The sequence below is a fragment of the Rattus rattus genome, chromosome 4 (genome assembly GCF_011064425.1).
Source record: "Rattus rattus isolate New Zealand chromosome 4, Rrattus_CSIRO_v1, whole genome shotgun sequence".
Taxonomy (NCBI): Eukaryota; Metazoa; Chordata; class Mammalia; order Rodentia; family Muridae; genus Rattus; species Rattus rattus.
This window is the reverse complement of record NC_046157.1, coordinates 180,982,891-181,009,771: the sequence shown is the minus strand read 5'-3', so window position 1 is coordinate 181,009,771 and position 26,881 is coordinate 180,982,891. Positions and strand designations below refer to the sequence as shown.

General features: G+C 41.2%; 2 protein-coding genes across 3 annotated transcripts in view; one reads left to right on the top strand and one right to left on the bottom strand.

Moving 5' to 3' along the window:
• Window positions 1-3,248: 3,248 nt before the first annotated feature.
• Window positions 3,249-23,413, bottom strand: Mettl4 (methyltransferase like 4). Of its 2 annotated transcripts, XM_032901761.1 has the most exons (8): window positions 22,871-23,413; window positions 19,487-19,549; window positions 16,037-16,406; window positions 14,919-14,988; window positions 10,625-10,799; window positions 8,610-8,716; window positions 8,156-8,247; window positions 3,249-4,014 (listed from the first exon to the last, which is right to left on the bottom strand). In XM_032901761.1, the coding sequence occupies exons 1-8, from the start codon at window positions 23,261-23,263 to the stop codon at window positions 3,866-3,868; spliced, it is 1,419 nt and encodes a 472-aa protein (XP_032757652.1). In that variant the 5' UTR covers window positions 23,264-23,413; the 3' UTR covers window positions 3,249-3,865. The 2 variants fall into 2 exon arrangements, with proteins under 2 accessions (XP_032757652.1, XP_032757653.1); XM_032901762.1 differs by lacking the exon at window positions 8,156-8,247.
• A 1,954-nt stretch (window positions 23,414-25,367) lies between these two features.
• Window positions 25,368-26,881, top strand: part of Ndc80 (NDC80 kinetochore complex component) — a 31,395-nt gene continuing 29,881 nt past the window's right edge. Inside the window, exons 1-2 of the mRNA XM_032901760.1 lie at window positions 25,368-25,504; window positions 26,705-26,814. Of these exons, the coding sequence (XP_032757651.1) occupies window positions 26,714-26,814 (101 nt within the window). The 5' untranslated portion in view covers window positions 25,368-25,504; window positions 26,705-26,713. The remainder of the gene's footprint in view (window positions 25,505-26,704; window positions 26,815-26,881) is intronic.

Genomic DNA, 26,881 nt, shown 5'->3' with positions numbered 1-26,881 from the left:
GAACAGTTGATGTCCTTCCCAGACTACTACCAAACCGGGCAACTAGCATTCAGAAGGAATCCGCTCTGTAATTGGCCATCAGACCAGATTTGTGAATCATGGATAAGTCCTATCAACCACTGCTATTCTAAGTTAAACCTTAAAACACATGAGCTATATGAGCTGTGTATAACTATGTAAGTGGTGGAACACTGAACAGGTTTTAAACCTCATTCAATGTGGTACAATGTTACCATCAGTGAGTCTCTTAGCAGCTAAGAACATCAAGAACATTCTGCTTCTTCAAGAGGCCACTTCAAGTGTCTTTCAGGCTCCTGTAAAACTACACCAAAGTGAAAAACTTACAACTAAACAACATGGGGCTTGGACAGAATAAAGCGCTACAGACATGGAAAACAATGTAAGGCAATTCTCATGAAGCAACTTTCAAGTGTTACACAGAAGAGGATAGGACCCAGCAACCTCCAAAGTCTAAGATCAAGATGCATGAACCCGAGGGGCTTTGCCTTTGGACTATGTATCTGAGGTGGTGCTTGTATCTGTGTACTGTGATTCGTAAGTCTGTCTGTTCCTCTAGTAAAAATGTTTTTTAGGCCAGGCTTATTGAGTAAAAGTTTCAGCCTTAACTACATAGCAAGTTCAAGACCAGCCTGTGCTGAATGACAAAAGACCTGGATGTTATATTATTTTTTAATGACACCAAATAAAGCAATCCCCATACTGCCACCCACCATTCACTTGCCTGAGCCATCACTATAGGGTGTCCTGCTGTCAACACTGGATACTTAGGTCTGTCAAACCTGAAAGACCAGTGGACAATGGTGCTCCAGTTCTCCGATCCTACAAGTCCATCTGCTCTTACCTGGTCCAAGGATTTGGATTGATCTTGGGGAAAGAATCTGTAGATGCTACTCAGGTTCACAGGAACTGGGAGATCTAGATTAGCTCTAAGAATATTTATGCAGGCAAACCACTGAACTGAGAACGGGACCCCCGTTGAAGGAATCAGAGAAAGGACTGGAAGAGCTTGAAGGCGCTCAAGACCCCATATGAACAACAATGCCAAGCAACCAGAGTTTCCAGGGACTAAGCCACTACCTAAAGACTATACATGGACTGACCCTGGACTCCAACATAGGGAGCAATGAATAGCCTAATAAGGGCACCAGTGGAAGGGGAAGCCCTTGGTCCTGCTAAGACTGAACCCACAGTGAGCGTGATTGTTGGGGGGAGGGCGGCAATGGGGGGAGGCATGGGGAGGGGAACACCCCTATTTAGAAGGGGAGGGGTAAGGGTTAGGGAGATGTTGGCCCGGAAACCAGGAAAGGGAATAACATTCGAAATGTAAATAAGAAATACTCACGTTAATAAAGAAAAAAAAGGAAAAAAAAGAATATTCATGCAGAAAAGGCTGAAAGGCTGACGTGTGGTTCAATACCATGACAGTTCTGACCAGTCCTCAAACTCAAGCAGACTAGTAACAGAACTAGCAATTAAGACTCTCTGTGGAGTTTTGAGTTGCTTCCATACATCCAAACAGACAACATGATCATTTGTAGCATCCTTGGGTTGTGGAATCTCCCCCTTATAACCACCTGTATTCTGTGTTTTGTAGAACTTCCTTAAAAAGTGACGAGTAGAAAAACTCGAGGTAATACTAACATTAATAGCTTAGTCAAAGGAGTTACCAGCTCATTAGATCTTAAACCTCTCTCAGGCTATCAATTCACCTAAAAAATCTCTAACAAGAAACACTGGGGTTGGGATTTAGCTCAGTGGTAGAGCGTTTGCCTAGGAAGCGCATAAAGCCCTGGGTTCGGTCCCCAGCTCGAAAAAAAAAAAAAAAAAAAAAAAAAAAAAAAAACACTGTGTCAGGAACTTAAGAAAACTGATGCTACAGTACATTGAAAAGGATATGTTTCCATGACAATGTAAGAAACATTACACACACACACACACACACACACACACACACACACACACTAATCCCTTTGAGTGGGAGCTAGTATCACTGTTGTTAGGATCTCAGGTTCAGGGAAAGAGAGACACCTCTATGGTTAAGAGTACTTGCTGTTCAAATTTCAACACCGTGACAGGTCACACCCACCTGTAACTCCACTTCTAGAGGATCCAACATCTTCTTCTGGCTTTTGCCCACACAAGGCATACATACATGCAAATAGGACACTCATACGCATACAACTTTTAAAAATTAAAAGGAGTAAACATGAGGATAAAGCAAGATGATTAGCAAGATGATTAGCAAAACTATGCACACAGTGCTCTGGCATGTCCCAGGATGTGACAGGCAACCTCTTCTGCACTGTGTGGAAGCTTCACCTGTCAATAAAAAGCTGATAGCCTATTAGCTGAGGCAGGAAATAGAGGGGGGGGGACATTGGGCAGAGAGAGAAAGGATTCTGGGAAAGAGTCAAGAGCAGTAAGATTCGCCTGCAAGATTCAGAGGAGATGGACATCTGAAGCTGAGCAGAGGTAACCAACCACATGACAGACACAGACTACAATAGATTATATACGTTACAAGTTAGCTGGGGAAGCAGCCAAAACCTATGGCTAGGCATTTACTCATAAATAAGTCTCAGAACCATTTCAGGAGCAGGGCTGCAAGTGGAAAACCCCAATCCTGCAACAAGTCAGTGGTGCACGAAAGGAAAAGTGAAGGGGTGTGGAAGCCCGGGGCTGAGGGTGGCTCAGCAGTTTAGAGCTCTGATTGCTCTTCTAAAGGACATGGTGGCTCACAACCACCTGTAACTCCAGGGGATCCAATGATTCTTTTGGCCTCTGCAGGCATCAGGCACATACATAGGCACAGACATCCAAACAAACAAAACACCCAAATACATAGAAATAATACTTTGTTTTGAAAGTTGAAGAAAAAAGAAAAAGAAAAAGCACAGAATGGCCCTTTGAAATAGTTATAATCTTTTAAATATCAGTAGAAAAGCCTTAACCTCATGTGTTCTTGAAAATAAAAATCCCTTCAGGGTTTATATCTAGCACCTTGTATGGTAATGCATGCCTGTAACCCAGGGTAGCAGGATTAAAGTTGAAGGGCAACCTGGGCTACATCATGAGAGTCTGTCCCAAAAGATGAACTGTGTCTAGAGTGAGGAGCTTGAGCAGGGAGGCTTGGGACCCCAGTGAGGAGGAGTTTGAGAACTGGGATGGACACAGTGGTAAAGCCCAGTGAGGACAGAGCAAGGGCAGCAACTAAGCCAGGCTCAAGCGAGGTGTGGCCTTGGTTTTATTTTTAAGGCAGAAAGTCAGGTGTGGGTCAGGATATCCGGTGCACGGAAACAAACAAACAAAAAAAAAATTTAGACAGGAAAACTCCATAGAAAGCTTAAAGGAATATACTTAATAATTCAATGAGTCATGTATTCAACTGGCAGTTTAAAGTAATAATAAAAGGCATTAGCCTTACGCCCTCAAAAGATGAACAAACCTCAAAATTAATGTCTGGTGAAATCAGTGAGTAGGTGAAGCGAGCTTGTCCAAGTGCTTTCAGTCTAACCATTTCCTAAGTACACAGGGAGCGGCTTATAAATGGTGCTAGTGGTTTTCCTGAATACTAAGTGGAAGAAGCCAGACTCAAGGGTTTCTGCACCACATGGCTCCACATCCAGAGGTTTCTAAACAGGAAACACTAACACTAACATGAGAAAAGAAACCACCAGAGATCAGGGAAGGAAGGGAGAGACTCACCGCAAAGGGCTGTGGGGGATGTATATACATTGCTACGCACACTGATTGATTGGTATAAAAGTTCCTATGTCTAACACACGGCCTGGTACAAGGGGAGTGAGTTCGGAGAAAGGAGCTGGGGTAAAGGCAGCACACCTTTTCAGTCAGGTCCAGACCCCAGAGCAATGAAATAATCCATGTGCTGAAACTTGAGGACTTCGTTGCCCCAACTCATCCAACCTGGCTGTAGATTTCGAGCAAACAATTCCAAACACTGGCCACCTGGCTTGATGTAGTCTTTCAGAACTTCTGTCAAATTAAAAAAAAAAAAAAAAATCAATCTTAAAAAAGAAACATATTTTTCTTTTAAAAAGCAGGGAAGAGTAGAAGAGGTGGATATTTCAGTTTTTAAAACAGACAGCAAATTAGAGCCAAACTTGTCACGGCCACTCTGCTACTCATGTCATGGCCACTCTGCTACCCATGTCAGGAGCCAGAAGAGCAGGCATCCACAGTGCGGGAGCAGCACCACTGAACCTGCTGGTTCTGCTTTACTGCTTTTCGTCTGCAGATGAGAATTGAGGGCTGCAGCGCCCACACACTGACTCGTTTTCCAATACTCTCACATCTCCTGAGAACTAATTTACTTTATTTTTTAATAAATGCAATCCATGCACTAAAAAAACACAAAAATAATATGGGGACAACCTGCTTTAAAACAGAAGGTAAGCTGTGAGTTTAGTTTTAAGCACATACATTAGTGAAAGAATTAAGCAATAGAGCTGTACACAGACAGACACAAGCATCGGAAAGCATCAAGGACAGCTCCACAGCTTTAACCTGCAAGGACGAAGACTTCCTTGCTTTCACACTGTAGCTCTGCCTAAATTCCACCATGCCATTCAACTAAGGAGTCCTTACCTAAAAATTCATAACTACTACACTGAAAATCCATCTTTTGTTGGAAAAAAAATTACATAGTTGTGATCCGCACTGCCTGAGAGAAGGAAGACCACCGTCACGTGTTTTAAAAGCCCATCCACTCAGAGGCAAACAACCAAATCACTGCAACCCTGGTCATGTTCTGGCTGCTCAACCACATAACAGGAATTGGATATAAAAATAGTTCCAGGAAATACGTACTTTAGCACGTAGAACACAGTTCTAGGTTGCTATTTTGAGTTGGTCTTAGAAGCCTATCAGATTCTAAGAATGACAGGCAGGCTTCTGCAGGTTTTCTTTTTTTCCTCAGGAAGAAGGATCCAGCCCAGGGCCCTGCACATTCTCCCCTCACTTTACCCCTGACCAATACTTCCAGCCTTGTGGCTTCTTTAGAAATAACGGAAAGACTTTAGAGATAACAACTGCAAAATTTAAAACATATTATGGTAGAAAACATATTATGGCAGGGTAGATCTAGGAGTAGTTAGGGAGAGAGAGTAAACAGGATTAAAATATATGAAACTCTCAAATAATTAATAAAATTATTATACTATTATTAAAACATTTTTAATTTCAGAATGTTCTTTGTCTGAGAGTATACTATTACTTATCAAAAATCAAAAAGATATTTAAAGCTGTTATTGCCTGCAATTGAACTAACCCAAATTTAGGTTTTGATAAGTTTTAATGTTGACATAAAAGATTCTACTTATCTAAGTATGGAATTAAACACTAGACAACTTGAAATAGATTTTCCTAGAGACCTAAAGGACAAAACCCAAAATCTCCCTTTTAATTTCTAGAAGTTAATATGGTCTGAGGTATGGTAATGAAGCTTTTACTTCAGTTCCTCAGTCTTTTGGCACAAAGATGTTCTCTTGATGATGGGGCTGAAGGGATGGCTCTGTGGTTAGGAGCACTTGCTTCAACTGTGAGAGCGCGAACTACTCTGACTCTGGCCTGCATTTAGGACTCTTCCTCATGAAGGGTTGCCATGCCCAACTTTGAAGTAATAGCTCTTGCTTAATCTTATTTATTTAATTTTGTCACATTTGGTTGTTGTTTCTTTGAGGCCTGCTCTTTTTCAATGAGAAATGGAGAGAGGATCCGGAGGGGATCTGGAGTGGAGGGGAAGGGAGAGGAGGGGAGGGCAGGGGAGAGGAGGGGAGGGGAGGGCAGGGGAGGGGAGGGGGAACTGGGAAGAGGAGGGTGGTAGATGACACTGTGATCCAGATGTATTGTATGAGAAAGGAATGTTTTCCATAAAAACGAAACAAACAAAACAAACACATGCTGCTCTTACACAGGAGCAGGATTTCATTCCTGTACCATCTGGGACATATAAGGTATACAGATAAACATGTAAACAAAACACCTATGCATACAAAAATTGTTTTACAATTTTAAAAAAATATATTTTATACTTATATTTTATATTTACATTCTAAAATATTTATAATTTAATTAAAAAGATATATCTTGAGGTTTTGAAGCAAAAGAGAACAGTTCATGTTTTGAGTAAAACAAATTAATAAGATTCACAGGAAATAATTCTAAGTACTATGTACAGACTAGGGTTTTGACTTTACTGTTAAATGCACAACAGGAATCTTTGAGTTACTTCCTAATAGCTTTAACTTGTACCTGTCTAAGCTAAAATACATACACTAAACTTACATGAACTCAAAAACAAAAAAGTACTACAAATACTTGTCGTATATTAGTACGTAACCAAAACTTGAAGATTAACTATATTGAGTCATTCAAATTTTCCCCACAAATACAACTTTGGGTTGATAAGTTTTTTGATTCTAAAATGTGTTTGTGCTGCTCTCCACTGGCAGTACAGCCAAACTGCAATTTATAGACTCACTTAAGAGTAATCTTTAAACATATTTTTATTCTATTTTAAATGAAATGACAAATAGATTAAAATTTATTTCAGAATAAAAGGCTTAGGGTATTATATTTTCTGTAAATCTTTTATAGCAAACAATAAAAGCTAAGTCAAATGGCTCATAAATTAAGCTTTGGTACACAGCAAACAATAAACAAAATTAAAGTATACAAATTAGATTTCCTTACAGTACAACTGATGTTGGATAATGTTTTTCTCTCAAGGAGCAGTAAAGTTCACCTTCATCCAGGTCATAGACTAATGCATTAGTAACATTTATGCAGTCCCAAAGGTGAGGTTTCAGAGGATCCTTCTAGGCCAAAGAATGGTCAAACATATATGGATATTTCTCAAATTAAAGGTACTGTAAGGACTCCTTTGAAAGTTATCCAAGGTAACAGAAACCCTGAGTATACTTCCTCTTGTTTGTGGTGTGTCTGCATGTATATCTGTGCTGTACAGTCTGGTACTAGCACAGAACACGCAAATACCATAGTATGCTTGTAAAGGTCAGAGCAGGCGTCCTCCTTCATGAGTCTCTGCCTCTCACTGCACTGGACGCACAGCATTTGGCTAGACTGGCTGGCCAGTGAGCGCTCTATGAAGCACCTATCTCTGCTCCCAGTGAGGGGCTTACCAGCACACATAGCCATGAACGACTTGAATAACTCTTACCCACAGAGCCACCACCCGAGCTTTTACTTTCTTATGTTTTCTTTTCCTAGCTCATGGACTATATCCTATAAAAGTAAAAATGACAAGTGGATCACAGTTCTCTGGAGTGGCAGCTTATAGAAGTTCTCTTGCTATTTGGTGGCTTTGTTTGTTTTGTATTTGCCTTCCTTGTTAAGTAGTAATAATCAAATTAATAAAATATTTTCCTGAAGAAATTATCTAAAAAATATACCTTGACTATCAAATTCACACTCTCAAGGACTTCCATGACTAAACCCCCATCTGAAAGCTTGAGCATTTGTTGACTTTTAAATACATTCTAAGTCATGGAAGCAGTCCTTACCCCCCTGCAAGACTAGATATCGTCACTCACTCTTGGAATGAGGGTGGCGGGGGATGGACTTAGATAACCTGCCAGAGCAGCAAGGCCAAGACTCCCACTCATGGGAGCCGACGCCCAAGGCCAGCACTCACCACTGATCCTTGCTGCTCAGTTCCACCCAATGAGGAGGGAACTGCAGCCTTAGCAACTGCCTTCCCCATGTTGCAAAATGGTAGCCTGCCTTCAGAAGAAATAAATTACCACATTCAGGGGATCCTAGACACCTCTGTTATTACCCTGGGCTCCTGGTTTTAGAACAAGCAAGGGATCTTCTGGCTCTGAATCCTAAACCTGAGGGCAAAACAAGGCCAGTCACTGAACTCCTCCTCTGAGGCCCTAACGGCCTTCACCTGTCAAGGCCACACCTGGAGGGACACAGACAGTCAAGAAAACCTGAGGTAACATTACCTAACCGGTGCTCCAGCTCATAAATTCTGCTACGGATTTTCTGTAACACTTCAGAATATTAAAGCAAACATCCAATTCATAAGCCTACAAAACACCCTTCTTTGAATATTTTCAAGTTCTAACAGTTCCGCTTCACAGAAACGTACCGGCGAGAGGCGGCTTGTGTGAGTGCAGAGCACAGGGCACACTGACGATCAACCTCTGATCTGGAACCGGGGGCGTTCCTACAGCTTCATTCCTACTGAAAACACAACAACCAGCTATTACTCAAAGGATAATTTTTAATTATGTGCTATAGTTGCATTGATTTTTTTGTCTCTCAAATAGTAATTAATTCTACTAATAAATAATTTAAGGATAGAATCAATGAGAGAAATCAATTTAAAAATTCAAACATTTTTAGAATGTCATTTTTCATATTAACCACTATATCCTTAGTAAAACAAAAGGTAATATAAATTTTTTATTTATTATATAACATACTTTCAGCTCTGGGCCATTTTCAGATTTCAAAAGTATAAAAATTAAGGAAAATCAATGATCACTGTATTAATTTTAAAAGCCTTTATTTATATAACTTTGAAAAATGGCTTTTCTTACCTTAATGCTAAAGCAGTTTTTTCTTTAACTCTCCCCAGAACAAGACACTCATAAGGCTTTTTGTGTAGAGAATCCAATGGGAACACAAACTCCCCTGAATTTGTGATCTGAAAGAAAGGAATCAAGGAAAGCCATTATTTTTTAGCATCATTATACAGTTTCCAGCAAAAAGAGGAGTTATTAAACCTCCAGGCTAGTATTCTCCAATAAAAAATATTATATGAGCCACAAATGCAAGCCACATATATAATTTTAAATTCTCTAGTAGTAACATTAGAAAGAAGCAAAAAAAAAAAAAAAAGCAAGGTAATTTACTTTAATTGCATTTAATCTAGCATGTCTGATACAGAATTCCCACATGCAATCAGTTTTAAAAGGTACCATGATGTGTGTCGTTAAGTGGGTCCTTCAGGTCCAACACACATCTAACCCTCAGCAACACCAATGTGAAGAGTGAACTCGAGAGCCACCTGTCACAGCAGCTGCCACACTGGACCACGCAGCCATAAGGCCCGTCTGAGCGCTCTAGAGCGACCTCAAATACATTGTGTTGTCCTCTCACACATAAACAATCTCTACTTTTCAATGATTACTTGTTCCTGGAAACCAGGCCATCGTTAATTCAGCCATTAATTCACTGAAATGACACTCACTGATTACTGGCCATGTGACCAAGTAGTTAAAAATAAAGCCTTCCGGGGCTGGGGATTTAGCTCAGCGGTAGAGCGCTTACCTAGGAAGCGCAAGGCCCTGGGTTCGGTCCCCAGCTCCGAAAAAAAGAACCAAAAAAATAAATAAATAAATAAAGCCTTCCACAGTTAAGAGGGCAGAATGTCAGAGTCACAGTTTAGTCAGGGAAGGAAGTGGAGTAGGTGATGAGGTAGAAAGAACCTGGTGCAGACGCTGGCTCTTGGTGCTATAAATTCTAGCCTGGAAACTTAGCAGGATCCTATCTCCAAAATAAAGTAGCAGAGACTGAGAGCCTAGAAGGTAGCTAACTATGGTTACATAGGTTGATAGTCATCCTTGGCTACACAGCAAGAACAAGACTGTGTGGATTACAGGAGACCCTGTCTCAGGGGAAAAAACAGAGAATGACAGAGTCTTGGTCCCTGCGCCTTCCCATAATTCTCCTCCGTGCTCTTGTTTCTCTGCCTTCACCCCCAGAAAAGGGGGAAACATGGGAATGCAAAGGGCAATGAGATTTCGGTATATGACAGGGAGAATAAAGGCAGGGCAGTCATAACTTCTTCTTTCAGCTACAGTTATCACGTGGGTGGGAGTGCACATGTGTGTGTACACAAACTTTTTTTAATAAATTCGAGCTTTTTACAACTTTATTCTGATCTCTCCCTGATTTCCCAAGGCTGGTGCTGCAGAATATTCAACATTGTAAACAGGATTAAATAAAGTCAACCATAGGTCAAGAGGGAGAGCAAGCAACCAGTTGACAGGAAGTGAACATAGGATTTCTAAGAAAAAAACACAAAGATTAAGAGGGCATCAGGAGGATGGATAGAGAGACACACAGAAGTAAAAGGGAGGGACTTTCAGTTTGAAAAAGGTTTTTTGAGATGGTGTGAGAGAGGGGATTTCTTGTGGGATGTCTGCTGAGGAAGAAGGTCAGTTGGGTGTGTCTCTCTGAGCTAGCAGGCTTTCACCACAACATCTGGCTCCCAAATATTCATTGGTAAAATTAAATGATTAAGATTTTGTTTAAAGGGCTGGAGAGATGGCTCACCCGTTATATATATATATATATACACACACATATACATACATAAGATTTTGTTTAAAAACCAACAGGCCAGCAGTTTTGGACCCCACTACAGAGACACAGGATAAACAACGCCGTCAGAGCAGGAAGACGGGTGTCCAGATACAGAGCATGGACAGGTCTCATCAGAGCCTGAGGACAACAACAGTGCCATGGACACACTAAGAGCAGTCAGCGTCTTCCTGTGAGTAGAGAGTGACGCTGAGCTAACAGACGCTGAGCTAACTTCTGAACTCACTTTTACCCAGTACCACTCTGCAATGACTTCCACAGACCATGAAGGATATAGTTCCTCCTTCACAAAACACAGATGCTTCTGCCTGTTGGTCACCCAAGTAACGACAAGACAGTCAGGAGCAGCCAGCTTAGGGACAGGCATTCTCTTTATCTGCTGTGGTGATAAACTATTGTACCTAAAAAATGAACAACAACAAAAAAAAAAAAAAAAAACTGTAAGAAAATTCACCCAGAAGACATATAAGCAGGGGAAGGACTCCACAAATACAAGGGTCTGGGAGCCATTCACGTGTGGTTAAATATGGAGTCACACTGACACCTGGTGGGCTCACCAGCACTTACACATGCACCCGTTTTTCTTACTAGTTTTAAATTGCTAGGCTGTATGTCTTGTGTTTCTTAATTTCATATGATTTACATTTCAGTAATTTTTCTACATCTAATATGCCTTTTCTCTCATTCAGAATTAAACAATATTGTCTGGATTTTGTCACCCTGTGTTTTACAGGAGCCCCCTCAGAATGAGCTTGAAATTGATGTCCCGATAACCAAATGGTGACATCACTTGACACAAAGAAGCACGGGCATGGCCAGGGATGCAAGAGCAGGCTGGCTTCAGCAAGGAGCCCCGCCCCATTGTAAGCCTCAAGTGTGCAAGCCCCAAGTGTGCAAGCCTCAAGTGCGTACGTCTCAAGTACGTAAGTCTCATGTCTTGCACACACTGCTGACCCCTAGGTCACCTATCACCTCTTGCAACCTCACCTTCCTTTACACCAGCTCCTGTCTTCCAGCTCAATCAGTTCCACTGGGCTCTCTCAAGTCTTCATGCTCTGTCTTATTTTATAGGTCCATTGTCTTACACCTAACCCTAACCCTAACCCTAACACTATAAAATAACCAAACAAACACAACTCTTTCTCCAACAGTTCCCATACAACTGGAGATGACAAGCTCTATTCTAATGTCCCATTATTGCTTCTGGACTCTTTCAATTTTGGCACATTCTCTTCTTCTCTTTAAGAGGTACGTTATCCAACCACATTAGCCCCAAACCTTCCTCAATGAATTCATTTTGTCCTTATTCTCAACATTCAGTGTGCTGAATCTCTGAGAGCCCTCTACCTCAAAAGGTAAGGCTTTGATACTATCCTGGGCAACTTTAAAACACAACCCATATAATGTACAGACGACTGTTAATCCACCTGCACAAATAACTACACTCACTCCCCAACACCCCAATGCAATTACATAAGCTAGACCTTGTCATCACACATGCATGTGATATGTGCATGTGCATATACATACACACAGTGGGGACTGAACCCAGGCCCCTGTGCATGCAAAGCACACACTCCATCACTGAAGTATACCCTCACACATACTAATACCACAAAGGTATTCAACTTCTTCATACAGATAAATGAAGTGAAGAAAAACACATAGCAAAAGAAACTCTGAGTCTATTCTCCAGTTCTCAAAACAATCATGGATTTTTTTTACTTACCCATAGTTAAATACTGCAAAATTCTCACCACTTTTCAGGTCCTTTGCCCATGCCTTGACAGATGAAGTTTTCTCAGACTTTAGTTAAAATAAAAGCCACCAAGTCTGTCTCCTACCAGACTATCTCCCTCCTCTTTATAACTTTATTATCTACATCAACACATCTTCTCTACTGGGAAATGTATGACATTGTCTACTGAAGTTTTATCCTTCCGACTCTGTCTTCTCATTTCTATATTCTGACATCCAGTAATGTCAATCACTCCCCTGCTTCTGCATCTTTAACCTCTCTGGTAGTTCATTATCAACCTGTAAGCATTCTTGGATTATACAATTTGAAAAGAAAAGAAGACAAGGAAAGTGAAAAAGATGGAGAAAGCAGGAAAACCAGGCTTTTTAAAATTATGTTTGTTTGTCTGTTCATTGGTATAGGTGTTCACTTATTGTAGGGTGTGTGTGGACGTCAGAGAACAATTTGAGGGCGTCAGTTTTTCTTCCATCATGTGAATTTTAGGAACTAAAGTCAGGTCATCAGATTTAGTGGTAATTGTGTTTGGCCAGTGAGCCATCTTGCAGGCCCAAATATTGTTTTAACCTGGACTGTCTCCCATGCACTGTTGAATACTAAGTCTGGATTGTGGTGGTGTTCTAAAGACTGGAGAGAACCTTAGGAGTGGAGACTGGCTGGCTGAGTAGATCAATAGAAGGGGTGGTAGATCTAGGAAAGCTAAGCCCACTCAAGGGTCCTAACCTAGTACTCTCTACTTCCTGTCTGCTGCTACATGCTCCTAAAGCTGTGAAAAGAGGTGCCAACCTCTCCTAATATGAAGGACTGACATTCCTAAAAGCATGAGCCAAAATCATACCTTTCCTTCTGTACGCTGCTTCTATTGGGGATTTTGTCAATTTCCTCCCATCAGTAAGTAACTAGGCTAGGGATGCATGGACTTAAGTCTTCCTCCACTTTGTTTCATTCCTCAGTCAACTCCAAAGAAGCTTGTGCAACTCTACTCATTCAGGGGAAAAAAAAAAAAGAGTCTCCCAGAGGGCAGGCTCAGGCAGGCATCTGGTGCCTGATCTAGGCAACACTACATTAAAGGGGTCAGGAATGGCTGACAAACCTTCCTTATTAAGCAGATAAACAGGTTGAAAGAACCCAGATTGCAAGCACCCTGGGCTCCTGCCATCCACCATCACACTCCCAGCACAGCAGCTATCCCTTTCTCAGAGGAAGACGTTCAGAGACTATTCTGTCACAGTAGGAAAAGTCGAAACTCTGCACTGACATGTTTTCAATGGCTTGACTCCTTTTTGGAGCTAAGAAAACTTTCATGCTCCCTCTGGTATCTCAAATTTTTAAGGATAGGTTCATCACAGGGCACAGCAACTTTATACCTAGGTAGGTGTCCAAGAGAACTGAAATGTATTGCCACAGCTAGCTGAACTATAAGGTTTGAAGGCACGGTTTTCACAACTGAGCCCACTTTTAAAACCAACTATTGGTCTCTAAAATCACCTCAGACTGCACAATCTGTCAGAAAGTTTCATAGAACTTACTACCTGTTATTACAGTGCGGTTATGAGTCACAGAGGACCCACTGGACTCTGAGGGCATACATCTCAGCACAGAACATGATTATGGGTGGTTTCTGTGTGCTACAAAAGTTTTCTACAACAACTGGTGAACTCTGAATAAACTCACAGATGACACTAACATGTCCATAGGAGCTTCACAGTTATCTACTTGACAACATTATGATGAAGATATATAGCACCTTTGCTTTTTTTAGATATATGCCAAAATTGTAAGAATAACTTTCTCTTCTTTTGGAGCTAGAGAGATGGCTAAGCAGCTTAGAGCACTGACTGCTCCTCCAGAGGATCTGGGTTTGATTTCCAGCGCCCATATGGTGAGTCACAACTTTCTCTTATTTTAAGTTTTTATATTTCAGTCCATATTTCAAGTCTATATATTTCAGAAAAATATATAGACATATATAGAAATACAAATACACACAATCAGAATAGATACTTGAATTCTTTGCACAATTCTTACAACTTAAAAAGAGAACTATCATGCATTATAAGCATATTCCTAAGAAAGCTAAAGATAACTCTTGAAGAAAAACTTGTCTAAGTTTACAACAAAACAGGAATTATTATGTCTGGAAAACTGAAAGCTGAGGAAAAATGTAACTGGAAGCATTCATTGAAAGTAGGAGGGAAGTGAACGTGATTGTTGGGGGGAGGGCGGCAATGGGGGGAGGATGGGGAGGGGAACACCCATAAAGAAGGGGACGGGGAGGGATTAGGGGGATGTTTGCCTGGAAACCGGGAAAGGGAATAACACTCGAAATGTAAATAAGAAATACTCAAGTTAATAACAAAAAAAATGCATTAAAAAAAAGTAAATGCTATCCTAGTACCTAGCCCAGCTCATTCTATGAGGTGACATAAACTAAAAGTACAGAGGATGGCTAGATGAATTTACTCCCAGCACATTGTTATAAACTACAAGTGTAGCACATATCTGAGCTTCAAAATGTGGCTTCATAAGGAAGCCTTGGTGTCACTGAGTCAGCCTTGCATGGCTCAGGCCTTAGTGACAGCTGCAGACACTGTTACATTAGTTACAGATAACTAATATGTAGAGACACATATATCCTCTCCAAGTCAAGTACCTAGAGTTAAGGAAATTAATTTTTGATAGGAGCATGTTAGTGTACTAAACCAGAATGTACAGGGGACTGCAGTTCTAGAACACAATCTGACAGATAACTGATCCCACATACCTGTTACTTCTTTTAACCGATTTGTTCTCCCATGGTGGATCAATCACAATCACATCGAATGTCTTACCACCTGAAATCAAAAGCACAATTTCAGAAACGCCCTCTGTATGTGACGAGTCTAAGGGCTAAACACAGGGACTGAGAACATCCCACAGAGCCCACACTCTCATAAGGAAAGCCGTGATCTGAATACACAGACTTCTTCAAAAACAAAAATTATACATGCTCCCCAAAATTAAAGCACTTGCACACGTGTGCACACGCACATGCACACACACACAAATAAAAATACTGTTAAGACAAAAACGTTTAAAGAGTGACCAGCAAAATGATCTGCAGATAAAGGCTACCAAATGTGCTTATCTTGGATGGGTCTCCAGAACCCACATAAGGGTGGAAGGAGAAGGAAGCACTGACTGCTCTTCCAGAAGTTCAATTCAGACTCCAAACTGTCTGTAATGGGATCCCATGCCCTGTTCTGGTGTGTATGAAGACAGTTACAGTGTATTAATAAAAAAAAAATAAATTCTTTAAAAAAAAAAAAAAAAAAAAAAACTGTCCTCTGACCTCTACACACACAATAGATGTTCACAATGATAATAATAAATTAATACATTTCAAAAGTACAGTACTTTTTTTTTTAACCTGGGGCCTTGGGCATGCTCAGCTGAGCCACAGACCCAGCCCAAGAGAGGACTTTCATTATAAACGCAAACACAATGGAATACCACAAAAGAGTTTATGGGATTTATTCAAAGACACTGTAACTCTGAACCTCTGAGTTCTGAACCTGTAATCTTAGCACCTAAAAAGCTAAGCCAAGGGTTGGGGATTTAGCTCAGTGGTAGAGAGCTTGCCTAGGAAGCGCAAGGCCCTGGGTTCAGTCCCCAGCTCCAGGAAAAAAAAAAAAAAAAAAAAAAGCTAAGGCAAAATTGAGGTACCAAGGCCTGGGATAAACAGCAAGTTCAAAGCCTGCCTGAGCTACTTAACAAGACTCTCTCAAAGATAAACACAGAGCAAAAGTCAGCGTTAAAACTGAACTTGCATTCAAAGTTCATACTCTTAACTTCTGAGACAAGAGAAAAATTACTTTGTTCTAAAACACATAAACTACTTACAGTTAAGAAGTGGCTGCATACAAGAAATGTCAGACAAAAGAAAGCTGCTTTTTGGTGGCAGCAGATATCTCTGTCCCATTAAAGTGATCATTTTGGAAAAGCTAGAGTTGTTTTCAATGATCCGTGAAGATAAGTCCAGCTCTGTAACAGACACATCATCTCCCATCAACTGTAGCGTTTGAAGCTCCAAGTCATTCACGGAAGGCAAATGCTTTGCCATCTCGCATAACTCTGACAAATTGCAGGCATCAAGCGGTAAAGTGATGCGTCCACTAATGCCATCATGTTTTTCAACAAGTGGGAAAAGGAAACCACTTCTGAGACCTTCTTGGATTAACTGCGAAGATCCATCCAAAATCAGCTCTCTGATCTGTTAAAAAAAAAAAAAAAAAACTATTTGAAGTACATTCAAATGATATTGGCTTTAAAATCCTTTTCCAGGCCTAGAGAGATAACTCAGCAGTTCAGAGCACTGGCTGTTATTAAAGAGAATCTGGGTTCAATTCCCAGCTCTCACATAGTCTCATAACCACCTGTCCATACAGTTTCATGAGATCTGTCACCCTGTCTGGCCTCCAAAGGCATTAGGCACACACATAGTACACAGACATGCATGCAGACAAAATATCCATATACAAATATAAAATTTAATTTTTCAAATAATTACATTTCTAATTTGAATAATTAATATATTTGAATCCATTTTTTATTAAGTATAGAGTAATTTTTACTATAATGAGATTATAAGACTACTAATAGTATACTTTTGAAGTCTACAGAATGAAGCACACCACATAAGCTCACTAGTAAATAGTGTGACAATCAGTATATGAAATGCTGAAACCTGGAGCCAAAAATGCATTCTCCTTGCTTGGGTTGTTTCTGTCAGGTATCTGGATGCGGTGATGAAAAAAGTAACCACCACACACGCTCTGCACAGCAAAGCCTCACCACACCCTTAGAGGACAGGACGTGGGGTACAAAGAGCACCTGTGAACTGAAGCCGACCACAGAGCTCTGTGTGCTGGCCCTTCTACACCTTCTGCCATCTCTATGAAATCATGGTCGACCACCTTGTTCACTTCCTAAAATCTCAGCCTTCACAGGGTGCTAGGAACCACAGCTCACATTTTTCAGCATGGGAGAAATACTGACCATACACGCTGTTCTAAACCCATCTTTTAAAACCTATCGGTGGGACGTCCAGAGGAGAAAGAATTCTAGGATAGAGTCAGGCAGGAGATCTGCCTGGGAAGAGGTGAGGAGACAGATGCATGGTACCTGAGCACAGGTAAGCAGCCACATGACGTAACGTAGGGTAGAATAAATGGGTTATCCTAAGTTATGATTCTAACCTGAGAAGAACCTAGCGCTATATGGCAAAGGTATATGTAAATATATTTTGAGTCTCAGTCTGATTTCTGGGCACATAGGACTGGACGTAGAACCAAGACCTAACTTCTACATGAATGTCCCCTCCTTCTACTTCCTGTGTGTCTCTCTATCCATCCGCCTGACTTCCTACCCTCTATGGTATTTTCCTATGTTCACTCCCTGTCAGCTGTTCGCTTGCTCCACCTTTTGACCTATGGTTGACTTTATTTAATCCTCAAAACAATAAAAAGAAAGCTCTTGGATTAAGTGTGTGCTAGGGCTGAGCCATACCACAACCAGAAACAGGTTTTCCAATAAATACCACAATCTCAGGGTTCACGGTGTGATCAAATATCCAGCAACACTACCCAGTAAGAGTAGAACAACTAACACAAGAACACAATTAACACACAGAACTGTGCAGTACTGAAGTACTCAACACTGCCCATAGGAGCACTTCATCCAACAGTTACTGAACATACATCCCATATAACATATATAACACACCCCACAGAGTACAGTCTCCAAGGTAATTCATGTGTGGGCAATGAAACAACGCTCAGTAAAGGCGAAAGAACTAGAATTTGTTTTTATACCCCAAAGGACTTAAATTGGAAATCAAGAGCAAAATGATACTAAGATCAACCCCAAATGCAAATGAAATAAGAGTTCTCTTCTAAATAATTCATGCAGGTCAAAGATAAAATCACAGGAGAGATTAGAAAATGCTTTTCTCACAATGGAAGTAAAAATATAAAATGGCAAGATACACAGAATCACAATAAGATCGCATTCTTACCCACTAGGATGGCAATTTCAAAACAAAATAGAATGCTTTGGTGAAAACACTGGAACCTTTATGTACTGTTAGTGGTAGCTATAAAAAAATATGATGGTTGTTTCTGGGAGGAAAAAGAATTCAATATATAACTATTCCATGACTTCTATATTAGCAATCTGAACATACCTACCAAATGTACCAAATGTTCAAACCAAGAGAAGAAAACTGGGGGAAAGGGGAACAAAATAATGCATGCTTTCTCTTATACAGAGTGTATATTTGATGATGTACATGCATATTGGTATTTAACTCTGTGTGTGTGTGTGTGTGTGTGTGTGTGTGTGTGTCCTCAAGCGCTCATCATGAAAGAAGAAAGGGGACAACTTGGAGGGAGGAGGGACTAGCAAGAAGGTTAAAAGGAGAGAAGAGTAGTAGATTGGGTAGTAGAGGTGGAATGTGAGCAAAGTACAGTGATCCATATGTATGAAATGTCAAGATAAGTCTCATTTTCTAGGCTAACTAGAATAATTAATTCAAACAAATCAACAATTCATCATGGTATAAGGCGTCAAAATATGATCATGGAGCTGGCCCTCTGTAGACTACCCCATGCAGCTGTCCATCTATTGCTATAGTATATTTACTCTGGTATTTCATATTTTGGAAATTTTCTTGTTATTTTCAGGGATTTTTTTTCCTACTGTAAATTGTCAGCATTCTTTTCATAATTTCTCATGTTATATATTTCAACCTCACATTATTTTCAATACTGAAAATACAGATTGTGCAGACTTTTTTTTTTAAAGTTCTAATTCAGTCTATGCAATTTTTAGCCGATCTGACTCTACAAAAGCACATTACCCTGCTGACTTCATGGATAAAACAGCCTCATTCCACTCTCCTAGCACTGGTCCCCTTCTTACCCCTAAATAAATCTCTGTTTTCATGTCATATATACAAATATACAGTCAGAGAACAGTCTGTGCTCAGCTGTTTGTTGTTGAACTAAATTCAACACATGAAGGGAAACATGAGAAAGTAAGAACACTGAAACATCCTCCATGAACTCAACCAAGGTCATGGTCCATCAACCACCTGAGCCGACAGAAATATGTACAGTGTTAATAAAACTGGCCTAAAGTGCTCATTATGAAGAAGAAACAATAAACCGCTATCGAATTTTAACTCTGACCAAAACAAATGCTTTATTTCTAAGACACAGTCTTATTGATTTTGGTCATTTTTTTATACTTCTTCACACTAATCTTCTTGCATGATCAATATTTTAGTCCTACCTTTGTATGATATTCCATAGCATCCAATTCACCTCGATTGAAAGCAACACATCTTTTACGTTTCTAAAGAGAGGATGACAAGAAAAAATAATGTTGTCTATCACAAGGCTGACATTTTGAAACCTGCTAGATTTTATTTTTTGTACTACATTTTTAATATTGTATCTATTTTTAAAAGGTAAAAAGTTCCACTGAGACCAAAATAAATGCAAAGGGTACTAGTGCCCATGGAATAAGAACTATGATTTTTCATAGCAATTGACATAGTTACCAATCAGTTTACATGCATATGACATAATTACTCTCAACTTTCTTCTGAACATGAACCATCTACAAGCTATCAAAGAAAATCTAGGGTTGTAGCAAAGGACCAGTGGTTAAGAGCATTGCTCTTGCAAAAGACCCAGGTTTACTTCCCAGCACCCACTTGGTGGCTCATGACTATAATTCCAGTTGCAGAAGATCTGACGTCCTCTCCTGGTCTCTGCAGGCCCCAGACATACACACCGTGCACAGAGGTTCATACAGACAAAACACTTACACACATCAAATCAAATAACTAGAAAGGAGGGAGGAAGGAAAGGAGAAAGACAGGGAGAGGGAGGGAGGGAGAGAGAAAGACAGACAGTCAGACTAAACTTAAAACCAAATATGGCATCACAAGCCTGCAATATCAGGAAATGAAAGATGGGGGCAGGAAGGGTAGTTCAAGGTCATCCTCTGCTATACAGTGGATTCCAGAACAGCCTGGGCTACCTGTACCCTGTTCAGAGAAACGACAGGGGAGGGGAGGTGTATAGCTATAATCCCAGCAGCCAGGAGGTAGGAGGGTCAAGTTCAAAACTAACCTTAGCAACATAGCAAAACTGCCTGGGGTGGGGGGGATGACAATTTTAACATATTTTAAAAGGTATTTAGAGAGCAGTCAAGATAACACTCATCAGAACAGAGCTGTGTCCTCTGACCTCCAGATGTACACCATTGCACAAGAGTACCTACACAAACACACAAAATAAGTGGAAATGTTTAAAGGCCTTTAGAATTGATCTGAGGGTTATAGACAAACCAATTGTATTAGTAATACCCTGACTACACCACGCATGAGAGCAGGAACATAGAGCTGTCACTTCTTTCCCTTGCTGACTCGCTATTAACATAGTATCAAATTCTCAACAGGCTAAACTATATGTTGGCTAATTACACAAAAAGATGTAAGATTAGGCTAACTCTAACTTCATTAGCATATCAGAAATGACAAATTTCACTAGGATAGTATTAATTACATATGCCCATCTGTATCTTTCACATTAAAATGGGCAGTTTGTCAGGCATGGCTGCACCCACCCATCACCACAGCACTGCAGAGGCAGAGCCATGAGTTTATAACAGCCTGGGCTGCACAATGAGTCCAAGACGGCCTGAACTTCAGTCAGTGTCTCATTAAAAACAAACAAAAAAACCCAACCTCTTGCCCAAGCTAAAGTCACATGCCTGGTGGTCTGAATTAATGACAGTGACACATCTGACGTTTTCTTTTCTGTGCTTCACATGTAGATGAATCAATACCTGCTTGTTAAAAAGGAAAAACATGACTGGAGAGATGGCTCAGCGGTTAAGAGCACTGACTACTCTTCCAGAGGTCCTGGGTTCAATTCCCAGCAACCACATAATGGCTCACACCCATCTATTTGAGATCCGATGTCCTCTTCTGGTGTGTCTTAAGAAAGCAACAGTGTACTCTCATACATAAAATAAAATAAAGACTTTAAAAAAGTAGAAAACGAAAAACATGTCCAAGGAAAAACCATGCATTTCTGACTGCATTTCAGGTGCGTCCTACAGTGGAAGAGATCTCTATGAGTAACTTCCTTACTCTTGTTCTTAGTATGCTTCCTAGTTTTCTAACCCATTATAAGGTACAATGGATACAGACACTGTGCTTATCTGTTTCATCATTATGCACAAAAGTAGATGGAAAGAGCTCACACATTTGCTAACAATCATTCATTCATACCCCTAACAAGACAACATCTAAATGGAGTTTGCACAGTCACCTCTGGACTCAAGAAACACAGCCAAAAGATTTCAAGCACACTTTGAAGGTTCTTGCTGTTGAGCCTGACAACCTCAATTCAATCCTCAGGGCCAAGCATCAACGTGGTAGAAGGAAAAACCCTACTCCCACCATTTAATCCTATGTAGTATGCTCAAATGTCTATTTTCGGTGCTGGGGGGAAGGAGTTGTTGTTGGGGTGGTGTTTTGGGAGAGGATCTCATATACCACAAGCTGACCACGAACTCTCTGGCCAGCCAAGGGTGGCCTTGTGCTCCTGTTCCTCCTGCTTCCACCTCCCCAGTGCTCAAATTACAACTGTGTACCACTGTACCATACTCAAACTTCTGGAAAGCTGCTCCAAAACATATGCTCAAACACAAGTACCTTATAAATATGCACAGTCCACAGAAGCTCTCCTAGTCTCATCATAGAAACCTTTCCAAAAATACCCTCCTCTCAAACTTTTATTATATGAGCCTATTCCCAAAAGACAGGACTTTAAAACTCCATTGAATAATTGGAAATTTGTCATAGAAATTTTGAAAGCAAAAATAGGTGTAAAAACATTTAGCATTGTTTACCACTCTTGCTGGCAGTGAGACCTGGGAGAATGAAGCCAACAGATGAAACAGATTAAAGTCTCATGCAATCGCCAACTTTATCAGTTAATCAGAGTATCAGACAATTTATATTCTGAGGATTAAGAAGAGTCACGTGAGTAACATGTACAATCACAAAGGCAATCCAAATGAGGTTGACAAGCAGGGTGTGGTGACAACATGTTTTCCCATAAAGGCATATAAGCAAGTAACAAAATCCAGTTATGATGAATAAATTCATTTTTACCTGCCTCACCTGGAAGGGATACAAAAGAACAATTTAATGATTTTGAAGAATCTGAGGTCACAAAACTCTTGCTTTCTTTGAGGTTTCTCTCACAAGCATGTAGAATACATTTATTTATTTATTTATTCATTCATTCATTGTGCCTTGTAGGGAGTGGTGCATAAGCCTTACCTGCTGGGGCATCTCTTCGGTCTCTGTTTAGGCTTTGAAGCATGCAATGTGTTGTCCTTAAACAGTAGACTGTTAGAATGTAAACTGGGTGACAGCGCCTGCTTAGAACCCCAGCACTTGGGAAACGGAGGCACACAACGAGTTAGAAGGCAACCCACAACTGCTCTTGGATGTGCTAACACCTTCTGCATTATTAACTCTTTTTTATACTTAGAAAATGGGAAGATGTTTGATTTACTTAATTAAATTTGTTTCCTGTAAAAAAAAAAAAAAAAAAAAAAGAAAAAGAAAAAGAAAAAAAAACCTCTTACCTTCCCAACAGAAACAGAGACCTCTTGTTTTTCACCGGTCACTAGATTTTCATCTTTCTTACTTTGCTGGTCCTTTTTGTGAACGGCTGGAGTTATGTAAGGTTTGGTGACATTAAATAGTTCGGACCGAAAAACATATTTTTGGGTGATCACTTCACAACTTCCACCATCCTCCTTGTCTAACACAGTAGTGGAGTCAGGAGCAAAGCACGGAGCAGGAGTTCCAAAAGGAGACACGAGATCCGGCTGAAGAGAATCCAGGTAGACAGAAGAAGTGGGCTTGTTTTTGCTACAAAAAGGCTCTTGATGCTGGCAAAGTTGATAGTTGACTTTGTTAATGAAAGAAAGATGATCCAGTAACCATCCAGGTGGCAAATGATGCACCACAGACATTCTGGGTGGGGGAGGGGTCTGATAATCAAGAATCAGAACAAGGACTGGGAGTGCTCGGTATGGGAGTTCAGGGTTTGATACCCAATGTTGTAATTACATTCTCAATGTCCTGTATCTCGATGATGTGCTTTGTGCCCACAGTAGGTTTTATATCTAAACATACAAGGTGTGTGCACATGCCACCCCTAAGGGGCAAAAATGAAGAACTTTAAATGTCACTTAATTTCAGAATTGGTCATTCAAAATTTTCAGCCAACTTAGCCAAAGACGCATTTCAGTTTGATCCTCCTTTCTTTGGTCCTCTATGGTCCTGTTTTGGTCCTTGAATCAAAGCACTAGTCCACATCGTCCAAGTATTCAAGTCACTAACTCCTTAAAAGATGAGTGTCCTGTCAAGTCAAAGAATAGAAATTACCTACAAGACACCGCCCTTTTCAACTAATAGAAACCTCTGTAGAGAGGGCCACAGAATCTCAAGGAAAAGGAGCTGCTGTGCTTTCAAACAAGCTCGCAGCAGGAACTCATTCCATTACTCAGATCCCTGCCCTACTTAATCAGTACCAGTGGAAGGGCAGATTAGGACTGCTCCAGACAAGCGAAGTGCAGCATGAATAGCACATCAGAAGCACACAACTTAACTAGTTTGCTAGGTCAGAACCTCAAGATTTATAATCTGTCTGAGCCCCAGTGCAGTAACTATATTTTCTGGAACTTCTTTATCTTCATGTAAAATATGCTCTGCATTTCTGGATATAGCTTTAGTATAATGTAGTGGAAACCTTAAGAGGGCACAGAATAAGAAATAAACTAAAGCTGCATCTAATAACATTTATAGTCAAATATCTTATGCAATTGACCGTTAGCTAGTGTTGGGTTTTGCTTTTTTGTTTGTTTTGTTTTGTTTTGTTTTTGTAGACAAGGTCTCACTAGGTTGCTCTGGAGCTCGACAGGTAGATCAGACTGGCCTCAAATTCAACAGACTGTCAGGGATCGACCAGTCTCTGCTTCAAGTACTGGTAATAAAGGTGTGTTCTGCATTCAAGCTAAGGTACTTGATTTCGCTGAGCCTCAGAGTTATCTTTTTTGTTTGAGGATTTGTTTGTTTGTTTTTTTTGGGGGGGTTGTTTTGTTGTTTGGGGTTTGGGGGAGGTTTTATTTGGTTGTTTTGTTTTGAGACAGTGTCTTTACTATGTTGCGCTAGCTGTCCCTGAACCCAAACCCAGGCTGGCCTCAAATTCAGAGGACGGGGACACACACACACACACTGCCTCCAGAGCGTGGAAAGTAAAGGCGTGTACTACAACGCCCAACCAAAACGATCACTTTTGTGTTGTTGCCATTAGTTTGGAGAAGTAAATAAGATAATCCCCCATGAACTGCTGCTCACAAAGTCTGAACTATAACACCGGCTAATATGTCTGCTGACTGCTATTTGGTGATGGGGATCTTCGTGATACCTGCGATTTTGGTTCCCCGGTCGAGACGTGAGCTGAGGAGACACTTGACCGCTAGGGAACCTCTACCTCGAAAGACTGTTTAGCCCAAAACTACACTTCCCTAGCTAGTGACACAACAGCTCCGATATCCGGGAATCTAAACTTTAGCCCAGGGACCCGCCACCACCGTCCGGGAACTGGCAATGCCTCCTTGTAGTTCCGACTCTGGGCAGCGGTAATCTACAGCACTTGGGGCAGGGCAGCCTGATGATAAATATCCGTCACCGCACTCGACAGCCTCTCCTACCGTTAGGAAATCTCACGCCGCCTCCTAGACTCGCCCCGTGGAAACAGCACTCATATAAACCTGGTCCTGGCCGCCATCTTTTCGGAAGCAAACCCTAGCTTCCCTAGTTCCAGGGCGCAGCCATATTGCTGTACGGAACCCGACTCCAGGAGGACTCGGGCCGCTCGGCCCCGTGGCGCTCGCTACTCGTCCTAGACGCCAGCTCCCCAAAAAGGGAAAGATTCCCCTCCGGTCACGGACCCGGAGGACGACCCGCGAGGGGTCCTGAGCGCGTCACAGCGCGGACGTGCACACTTCCGGCGAAGAGGGCGGACGCGGATGGAGCGCGCATGCGTACTCGCCGCCGCAGGCGTCCTGATGTCAGCGCTGGCGGAAATTTTAAAATTCAAACCGCCCAAGGTTGGCCTAGACTAAAGCTCTTTGGCGGCTGTTTTCGCGTGCAGTCGTGGAGTTTACTGAAAGCTGGGCGCTGGGTCTCGTTGAGAAGCCGAGAGAAAGGTAACTGCTGAGGTAGAGTCAGCTCTGTCTGTGCTAAAATGCTCCGCGGCGCTAGAGCTAACTGTTGTGAGGAAGCTGGAGTGGGACCTGCCCAGCTCTGCTCTCTGCGGGCAATGTTTGTAACGGGAGAAGGGGATGCTAACAGGTGGGGAATGACAGGGGAAAGCTGATTGCTGTGCTGTGTTCCCGTCCTAATGCTGCATCTTAAAAGTGTACGGACAAGGTCTGGAAAACAGGGAAATCATGAGAGTAAAATTAAGTGAAATGCAAGCCGTCAAAATAAGGAGGGATGTGGCTCAGTGCACAGCCTAGTGTGCTAAAGGGCCTGGCTCTCCATCCCCAGCTCGAAACAAAACAACAATAAAATGCGGTCTGTCTAACCCTCTATGGAAGCGAGGGCTGAGTGCATAGTGTCTAATGCTGCAGAGATGAAGACAGGATTCGACATAGACATTCTTTCGATACTTGTTTTGAAAGTGGAAGCAGCCTGTACGTCGTGTTGGAGGACCGGATTGTTTACCTTTGTTAGAAACCAGAGAGACAGTAGTATTAGCTGAGAAACAGTGGGTTAATCGTAAACCAGGTGTAGTGAAGTAGATAGGGGATGATTTTGTGCACTGTGTAGTTAGATGCCGATTTTAAAGCCCAGAAATCTGGGTGCAGTCCGAAGGTTGATTTGGTCAAGCATCTCCGGTCTCAGTGTTATGTAAAAATTGTTTTTCATCTCCTTTAATTGATTAATTAAGAGCCCATCAGCCAATTAGTTGGGCAGGATTCTAATCCCAATCGGGGGGAAATACTTCTACACTTTTTGAACCAAAGGAAACATTTTGAGGGAGGAGTAAAGGAACCTGAGATTTCTTGTCAGGCAGCCCATGAATTACCATTGAAATAGACACAAGGTCAGGGCTAACAGAGTAATTTCGTGATCATGGATTGCTGTGTGATGCAGAAGTCATACATTGTTCTTTCTTGTATTGTACATGTCTAGTGTTTGAGTGTATTTAATACTTGAACTTGCGTAGGTGTTCTTTGTGGGAACGTCAGTTTACATGAACAAATAAATATAGCATACAAGGAAAAGGTTGTCGTAAAGAAACAAACTTAGTTGCCTTCCTATTCGAGAATAAAGATAATAACTGTTGCTCCATGAACTACTTACATCTGGAACATTTTCCTAATATTGAAATCCCGAATTAGGTTACAAGCATGAAGCGCAGTTCAGTTTCCAGCTGTGGTGCTGGCCGCCTCTCTATGCAGGAGTTAAGATCCTTGGACCTCAATAAACCTGGCCTTCATACCCCTCAAACGTAAGTACCTCTACCTGTGGTTCTCCACTGCCTACTTTCCTGTCTAGAGTAAGGACTGGTTAGTACA

Excerpts from the sequence above, each read along its gene's own strand:
- Mettl4 (XM_032901761.1), bottom strand. The coding sequence starts at position 23,263 with ATGTCTGTGGTGCATCATTTGCCACCTGGATGGTTACTGGATCATCTT. Across the intron at positions 14,989-16,036 it reads TATGCAGCCACTTCTTAACT|GTGGTAAGACATTCGATGTG; the intron begins GTAAGTAGTTTA and ends TTTTGATTTCAG. Across the intron at positions 8,248-8,609 it reads AAAACTGCTTTAGCATTAAG|GAATGAAGCTGTAGGAACGC; the intron begins GTAAGAAAAGCC and ends TGTTTTCAGTAG.